General features: G+C 35.8%; 1 protein-coding gene across 1 annotated transcript; it reads left to right on the forward strand.

Moving 5' to 3' along the window:
• Positions 1-8214: 8214 nt before the first annotated feature.
• LOC112759095 (pterocarpan synthase 1) lies at positions 8215-9090 on the forward strand. Its single transcript, XM_025807921.3, has one exon. The coding sequence runs from the start codon at positions 8270-8272 to the stop codon at positions 8843-8845; it is 576 nt and encodes a 191-aa protein (XP_025663706.1). The 5' UTR covers positions 8215-8269; the 3' UTR covers positions 8846-9090.
• Positions 9091-9369: the final 279 nt, after the last annotated feature.

Here is a 9369-nt window from a genome sequence, read left to right on the forward strand (position 1 = left end):
AAGGTAAGAATAAGATCTCTCAAGAGTTTCATCTTTTTTCGAATTAATTGTGAAATTGTGTCATTGTTTTTATGCTGACATAAATAATGGATGTCTCTGCCTCATAGTTTTCGGTTTTGGCCTTGTTCTTTGGTGGAAGCACAAGCACAATCAAAAAACATTCTTTGATGTTAAAGGTACTTTCCAATTAGTATTATAGTTAGCATTTTCTTCTTCTTTAATACTATAATAGTTCCTTTAATTCATGTACAGCTAAGAGTCTGTTACTTATCCACTGACTTCCCTCACGCCACTTCTTAAGGGTTTGCTTTTTTACTTTTTTTCTTATCCACTTCCTCCATTTTCATTTTAATTACTTTACTGTGTGCTTGGTTTTGCTTGATTATTAGTGTGAAGGTTGAAGCGGAAGAGAAAACCAGAGATATCCGAGGCTTATTCCGTCTCTGCTGTCCCTTTCTTTGTCTTCTTCAAGGTAATTTGCACCTTTTTCTCTCTTGAATAAAAAATTCTGCTGATAATTAATTGCTCGATAAATAGTTAAACGACACCATAGCTGAATCAATCAAGTGTAAGGATCAAGGAAAACTTATAATTCTATGTATTTCAATCTATTGGGGCTTTTCTGCCTATCTTAGGTTCGGTTTGATTTGACACGACTCGTATTGATCTCATCAATGACAATGTTTCTACTTTCATGATCAATTTGGTAGTATAGTTTGTTGCAGTGTGCTTGTAGTTGATTGGTTTGGACACATTCACATTACTTTTAACCACTGATGGTGACTTATTCCTGTAGTTGTTGTTATTACTTACTATGGAGTATAATATGGATGTAATTTCTAAAAGGAGTAAGTTCCATATCTAGCATTGTTTAGTCAGAGTGAAAACTTATGGTGTCTTTACTCAGCTTGATTACTTATGACCGATAATTCATAAAATAGAAAGGGAAGTATTGATTGATTACTCTATTATTTCATTGGTCTTTGTTTTGTATGCACATAAAGGTTGGAACATGATTATTAAAGTTGAACGATTTGATTATTGTGATAATGTGATGTGATGAGAGAGTTTCCACAAAGTCTATTACCGTAATTGAGTGTTTAAAATGATTTATGTTGAAAAATAGTCAAGTGTGAGCCTTTCCTGCATTTCGACCAGGGAAATTTTTCCCCAGTACAATGTAAAAAGCTGCATTTATATATCTTGATTTGAACAGAGCATGCTAATTAGTTTGCACTAGTCACATGTTAATGTGTCACTTACACAATGTTTATTATCATGTATTTTTCAACATATAAATAATTTCATCTATTTGTCTTTTAATGATAAGTCAAATGCTAATGCATATTCCTTCTACATCTATTTCAGCACTAATCACATGTAAATGCAACTGATTTGTGATCTGAAGCCCTTGAAAATGAGTTCGAACAACATGCATCTCTGAGATTTGTACTTGTACTCTTTCCAATTTTAATGTTAATTATTTTTAGCCTTTTGTATTTGTTTCTTTATTGCTTTTCAGTAGCTGAAATAGAAAATATGTAATCTGCAGATTCAAAAAAGAATAGAAGAAATGGTTTGTGCTGGTTTGGACACTAGTTCACTTGAGATATATATTTATGTATATAGTGTTCTCTAATTATTATAAGTTTAATACATGTTATTTTTAATATTTTATTGTTGTAATTAATGTGATTGGAAAATGACGGTAATGTACTATATTGATTTTGTTTAAATATGTAATATTTTAATTTTCTTTTACATTTTTAATGTTTTGCTTAAGTATTTCTTTTAAATAATAAATGATTAGTATAATAATGTAATTCTAACATCCAGATTAATATTTTAAGAATAATATTGACATGTTTGTAGAGGTTTAAAACCCCTGCAGAATAGCTATTTTTTTTAAATAGAAAATTTCTTTTGTGGGGGTTTTGAACCACCACAAACATTAACCAAGAACTGTCACAAAATTCTAGCACAGAACCCCACAAAAGGGATAGAAAACTGTCACTAAATGACATTGTGGGGGTTGTGAAAAATCGCCACAAAAGAGCTCGTGGCACCTCAAATTTTGGGGGTTTTTGAAACTGCCACAATCCTTTTTGTGGAGGTTTGAAACCTCCATAAATAGGAAAAAAAAACCGCCACAAATAAACAAAAACCTTGTAGTGGATGCGACTACTGAATGTGTTAATTATTCAATAATAAAAGTGGAATATAATTATTTTTAATCATAAAAGATTTAGACGCTAATAAAATTGTTTATAAATTAATTAAATTAATATTATATCTATTAAAAATAAATTTTATTTCACAAAAATACTAATCATTAACTTTAGGGTTGATTATTGGTTTAATTATTCTATTGGTTCTTATAGTTTCGTGAAATTTTCAATTAGGTCCCTATACGTTTTTTCCTTTTAATTGGGTCTCTCCACCATTTTTTTTTTCAATTAGGTCCCTACTGTGACCAAACAATTAGATTTAACGGAATATTCTATTCCTAAATTAATAATTTTCTAACTTTTTCCTAAATCCCTAATTCTTTTTCACTCTTATTTTCTGAAAGACCAAAATAACCCTTCCAGACTTAAACAAGAACTGTACTGTTCATTCTCCCAAACTTAGAGAAAAATCTCATTCACGTTCCTCCCCTTATTCGTTCGTTGGTTGCACACTCCGTCAGTTGCCGAGATCAACTCCACTGGAACATTGTTGGAGGGTTTCGCTTCTCCGGTGTCACTGTCGTCGTTGTAGGCGTTGCTGCTACTTCTAGGTAAGACAACGCTTAACCTTGTCAGTCATTGAATGGTTTTTCTTTTTTTCTCCTGGAAAAATTTACCACATTGTTTATTAGAGCTTCTTTTTGTTTCTAAAAATGGTTGAAGAGGGATTTATGGTATTGTATTTTCTTGTTTTTGGTATGTACTTATGGGTGATTCGAATTTCACCATTGAAGTCCACCATGGTGACAAATTTGTTGACAGTGGACACGGATTAGAGTATTTAGGAGGAATGGTTGTGGAGGATTTACACGTTAATGAATGGTCATTGCAAGATATTGTGAGTCAGCTAAAGCAACTAGGGTATAAGGGATACGCCATGGTGTGGTACAAGGAACCTGGGATGGATTTGAAGTCAGGTCTTAAAGAGATGAAGTCCGATGGAGAAGCGATGAGAATGGCTAGGTCACTGGTGTCAAGTTCCTGCAAACATTGCGAGGTAGACGTTGTCGATGGAGTCAGAGAAGGTAACGGATTGAAATCACTTCTAGTGATGTTGATTATGTGCCAGAAGAAGGTGAAAACAGTGGCTCTAGCTCTGGGTTGATAGAGGTTGAAGTGGATGCTGAGTCAGAGCCTTCAACTGATGAAGAGGTATTTGGTGACAGTGCTGATGATGGTGACCATAAGAATCACTTTGGGTTTGAGGTGGAGGATAATGATCCACAATCAAATGCGTTTGGGGAATTTACTGGTCCACTGAATGATGAGGGAGCTGCAGCAGCTGGAACAACTCAAGGTGATGATGAAGGTTTAATGAAGGGTGATGAGCAAGTTGGGGGCATATCTGATAGATATGATACTGATAATATAAACAGTTATGAGGGGGACTCTGATGATATGATAAAAAAGAGGAGGTTTTCCAAATACAATGAGGCATAGATAAACAGAGAGTATGAATTTCAGGTGGGGCTGGAATTTAAATCACTAATTCAATTTAAAGATGTTGTTAAGGAGCATGCCCTATTGAATGGTCAGGACATTAGGTTTCGAAAAACTGATAAGGTGAGGTGCAGAGTTGTTTGCAAAGAAAGAAAGGAAAAGTGCAAGTGGGTTTGTTTTGCAAGTAAGGTTGGTGGTTCTAACTGTTTCAAGATCAAGACTTTGAATGGAAAACATACTTGTGGAAGGAACTATAGCGGAAGACTTGCATCAAGTAGTTAGATCTCAAAGAAGATTACCAACAACATCAGTAGAGGCGAGGAAATGAAGCTTGCGACAGTTATTCAGACCATCCAAGACAAATATATAGCCAATATCACTGTTAATAAGGCTTATTGGGCAAGGAGGAAGGCAAGAGAAGAGGTACATGGGCGGGCAATCCAACAGTATGCTAAGCTAAGGGATTATTGTTCAGAGATACTTAGGACAAATTCAGGATCTAGTCTGAGCATATTGGTTGATAGGCCTTTTCTTACGCACCAGCCCCAATTTATGAGAATGTATATGTGCCTTGATTCTGTCAAGAAAGGCTTCTTGGCAGGTTGTAGATCTATTATTGGGGTGAATGGTTGTCACTTGAAGGGCGACCATAGACAGCAACTACTAGTTGCTGTTGGCAGAAATTCGAATGACAATTACTTTTCGATTGTCGTGGCTGCAGTAAAGGCAGAGACTAAGGACAGCTGGGGGTGGTTCCTGGAGATGTTGTTAAATGACATTGGAGAATCAAGAAAGTTAGTTTTCATGAGTGACCAACAAAAGGTATAACAAATGGATTAATTAATTTGTTTGCACTTAATTTGTTTGAAATTAAATATATGGTTGCACTTAAATATTGATTGCAATTAAATGTTTAATCTGCTATGTATATGATCATATATGCAATTGCTATGTTTGTGAATATTAATCTGCTATATGAATTTGCTATGTTTGTGAACATAAATCTCCTATGTTTAGATGCTATATTAATCTGCTATATGGGTATATTGTGTTCTGCACTTAAACTATAAATCAGGGGCTGATGCAAGTGTTTCAAGAGTTATTGCCAATACTGGAGCATAGGTTTTGTTTAAGGCATTTATATGCCAACTGTAAAAAGGCATATGGGGTAGTACTGTACTAAGGGACCTCATTCTATCTATTGTCAAAATTACCTATGTGCAAGAATGAGAAAGAAGGATGAATCAACTTAAGGAGATCAACAGAGACTGTTATGAGAAGTTGTTTGTTTTGGATCTAAAATTGTGGACAAAGAATCACTTCACATTTCTGACTAAGAGTGACATGTTGATGAACAACATCTCAGAGGCATTCAATGGAAGAATTATAGAGGCAAGAGATAAGCCAATTCTTACTATGTTTGAATGGATTAGGTGCTACTTGATGACAAGGTTTACAGAGAAAAAGAAGAAGGCAGAGAGGTATGAGGGCTCTGTTTTGCCAAAACCCAAGAAACGACTAGATGTCATTGCGGTTAGAGCTATGGAGTGGCAAGCTAAATGGACAGGAGACCTCAAGTTTGAAGTGCACCATAAGAACAGGATGATCATGGAAAGGTTTGTTGTCGATTTGATGGCTGGAAGGTGTAGTTGAAGGTTTTGGGGCTTGTGTGGTATGCCCTGTCCACATGCTTGCTGTGCTATTTTTGAGAAGGGTGACAACCCGGAAGATTATTGTAGTAACTACTACAGCAAGGTAGCATACCTTGCTACATATGGGCAATCAATATCACCAATCAATGGAGAAAACATGTGGCCAAAGATACAATGTGATACCATCATCCCTTTAATTTTCAGAGTTAAACCAAGAAGGCCAAGGATGGTTAGGATAAGGGAACCCGATGAAAACAGAACACAAACAAAATATAGAAGAACTGGAACTTCTGTTACCTGCAGTAATTGTGGCCAATATGGACACAATAGGAGACTCTGTCTAAACCATATAGTGACAGGTATTGGTTGCTCCTTTATTTTGTTCATGTGTTGAAGAACTATTACTAATTGCTATTTCATGTTGTAGCTCTTGAAGGTACACAAGGATCTAATGCTACTGCTGGAACTGGAGGAGGTGATGCTGCTGCTAATAAACTTGATGCTGCTGTTGAAGCAAATGGATCTGAAGCTGCTGCTACTGTTAGATCCAGGATTGTTAGAGAGAGGCAGAGGAAGAACAGCAGTAAGGATGGGCAGAGGAATGGATAGAAGGAGGGCTACACCTATGACTGCACCACCATCACAGCCTCCACACACCTCTGCACCACCATCACAACCTCCAAACACACCTGCACCACCATCATAGCCGGCCACCTTGCCTAAACCACCATCACTGTCCACTGCACCAGCATCTCAACCTTTGTCCAAGACTAAAATCTTTGGTGTGAGAAGAAGTGAAAGACTCAAGATTGAAGTTAGAAAGGCAACAAGTCAGCCACCTGAACATGTTGACCTCACACTTAATTGAGACTGAAGACTCTTTAGAGTTTCCTTTTGATATATATTGTGTTATGTAAGATTTTTAGTGTTCACCTATGACTCTGTTTTCTTTATGGTTTAAACCACTTTTACTATGTGGTCTGGACCACTTTTGTTATGTGGGTGAAAAACTGTTATGAGAGGGTGTCATATTTATTTTGTGGCTATCTAGGTGTCCTGCATTATATAATGTAAAAAACAATGGTATCTATTATAATTCAATGCATTTTTTATTTTAGCTACTTTTTTCTCTGTATCATACTTCTATGCATATTAAATAGTAAAGGAACAACTTTCATTTAGAGAAATTAAACAACATTCCATATATCTTCATTGCACTCAAAACAAACAGTACACTTTGGACTTATATAGACTATTACATTATTATAACAGCCATACTTTCTACATCTTTACATATAACACTGCAACAATCAAAACACCAAATATCAAAATCAGCATAATATGCATCTTGTTTTGCTTTTTCATAGTATCTTCCATTTTAGTAAATTGCTCTTCCATTAAACTCAGCTCATCACATAACCTTTATACACAAGCATCTATTTCTCCAACCTCTGCAATTAATCTCTCTAGATCCACATTTAATCTGTCTATCTTCCTTTCTTGTGCCTCCAATTCTCTAACCCTTCCAAATTCTTGCTGTGAACTGATTACTCCATCTTCCCCAGATAACTTTTTTTCTTTTCTATCAACCCACTTAAAAAACTTGCATCTCCTTTTAGGGCAAGAAATAAATTTTCTGTTTGAATTTTTTGATGTACTTGAACTCCGAAGAATCAGAGTGTCTCCACAAAAGCAACGAACCCTCCTTTCCTTTTGCTTCAACCATCCACTCTTCTCATCTTCTTCATCATCAATCCACTCGAAGAACTTGCATTTTGGAATTCTCTCACAACCAACATACCTTCTTCCATGGCTTGCTACTGCCGAAGAAGACATCACAGCAACTGCCTCACCACAAAAACAAAGATGTCTCTTCTTGACGAGGGTTTTGGAACTAGAGACTCTTGAAGATAAGTGACTTTGATCCATAAGTATTCACAGAGTAAGAGAAGCAAACGGAGGAGGAGAAGTTTGAGGAAGAGACAAAGAGAGTGAAAACTCAGAACCCTACTGATTCTCATTTATTTGTAAGGGGTAAACGAGGGATATAATAGTCAAATTATCTATTCTTAACGTTTTTTGTAACGTTTACTATTAATAGGGACCTAATTGAAAAAAAATTGGTGCAGGGACCCAATTAAAAGAAAAAAAATATAGGAACCTATTTGAAAATTCCATGAAATTATAGGGACCAACAAAATAATTAAACTTTGATTATTCTACTAAAAATTCTTCATTAATTATATGTGGTGTTATTTTTCTTAGTTTTTTTTTTTGGATAAGACTAAATTAAAAATGAAAAAATTAGTCGGAGGTTGATTAATCAATAACTAGCTAACACAAAGGATTGATTAAATATGGGAGCCCGCTGTTTTGATTGTGATGATTGAGGTTGTGAAATATGTAGATGATGACGATATGTGTTAATTAATGGTTTTGAACTTTTAATTTATTGAGGAAACTCTTTAGTTTTGGTAAGGAAAATTCATAGAATGCGATACTCAGAAAAGTTAAAGTGTAAACGAGGGAGAGAAGTAACTCGAAGGAAGAAGAAGAAAGCATGGGATGAGAACGTTGGGTAATTATGGTGGTGGAAAAGCCTGAAAAGATGAGATGGACCGATGAGATAAAAGGATGATTATTTACTCGTAAAAGTGTCAAGTTAATTAAGTTAAACAAAGACTTTTCTTTTTCAAAATTTTTAACATTCTAAGATACAATAGTGTTAGGAGCAAATATAATTTGTGATTTATAACTATTAATTAGTTATTATTAATATTTTTAATGGTATAAAATTATATTAGTAAAATTACATACTCTTTTTCTATCGATTAAATTTAACTTTTTCTCTAAGATATTTATTGGCCACTAGCTAGTCCACTACAAAGCCTGCCTCTTCTCTGATCACACACATTGACCCTTGTCTCCTAACAAACAAGCAACGCCACCATGCTCAAACCCTTAACTCTCATCTCCACATTCACCCTCCTCTTCTTCCTCTTCTCTTCCCATGTAACCGCCAAACAACCTCGCTTTTATCGAACCATCTCTCCCACATTTCTAGGCCTACGCAAGGAGAAGCTTACTCACCTCCATTTCTACTTCCACGACACTGCCAGCGGCCCAAACCCCACCGCCATCGTAGTCGCCCAGGCCCAAATAACCAAAAACTCCTCCACTCTCTTCGGAGCCGTGGCCGTCATGGACGATCCCTTGACCGTGGGGCCTGAGCCCGGCTCCAAGATTGTGGGAAAAGCCCAGGGAATCTGGGCGGCTGCTTCGCATGACGAGATTGGGTTGGTAATGGTGGTGAACTTGGAGTTCTGTGAAGGGAAATACAATGGCAGCACGTTAAGCTTGTTTGGACGGAACGCGGTGCTTAACAGCGTGAGGGAGATGCCCATTGTTGGTGGCAGTGGGGTTTTCCGATTTGCGCATGGTTATGGTGAGGCCAAGACACACTGGTTCAATATAACGTCAGGGGATGCTGTTGTTGAATACAATGTCTACGTCTTCCACTATTGACCCTATTTTGGTTGCGTTTGCCTTAATTATTAGCTTCTTTAGGTGGTAATCAATAAGAACAAGGAATTTCGTTCTTCCATGACCACGTTGCAGGTTATTGTCTCTTATTTGGTTTGCTGTTGCTTTTTCATTAACTCATCATCAATTGTGTCTTAAATAATTGTTGTGTAAGTGTATCAGTCTAATGTTGTAGACCTAATAACATTCTCTACTTGTCAATTTCCATAAAAATTTGATGATGAAAATTCAGGTGCACAGGAGAAGTTGATAGTTTAGAGTAGTTAGATGAAAATTTAGTCAAATTAAATTATCTAATAATTTTTAATTATTAATTTCACATAAAATCAACTTACACTTGAATTTCCACCAAATTTGATAACGGTAAGCAGGACGGACTTAGAGGGGGCGAGTAGTGGCCTCGGCCCATCCAAAATTTTTAGAAACTATATTTATATATGAAATATGTATTTAAAAATATAAAAAAAAATATTATATAATTTAGTATTTTTATATGTATTATTTTT

The sequence above is a fragment of the Arachis hypogaea genome, chromosome 16 (assembly GCF_003086295.3).
Source record: "Arachis hypogaea cultivar Tifrunner chromosome 16, arahy.Tifrunner.gnm2.J5K5, whole genome shotgun sequence".
Lineage (NCBI taxonomy): Eukaryota > Viridiplantae > Streptophyta > Magnoliopsida > Fabales > Fabaceae > Arachis > Arachis hypogaea.

Coding starts and splice junctions, on each gene's coding strand:
- LOC112759095 (XM_025807921.3), top strand. CDS start 8,270: ATGCTCAAACCCTTAACTCTCATCTCCACATTCACCCTCCTCTTCTTC.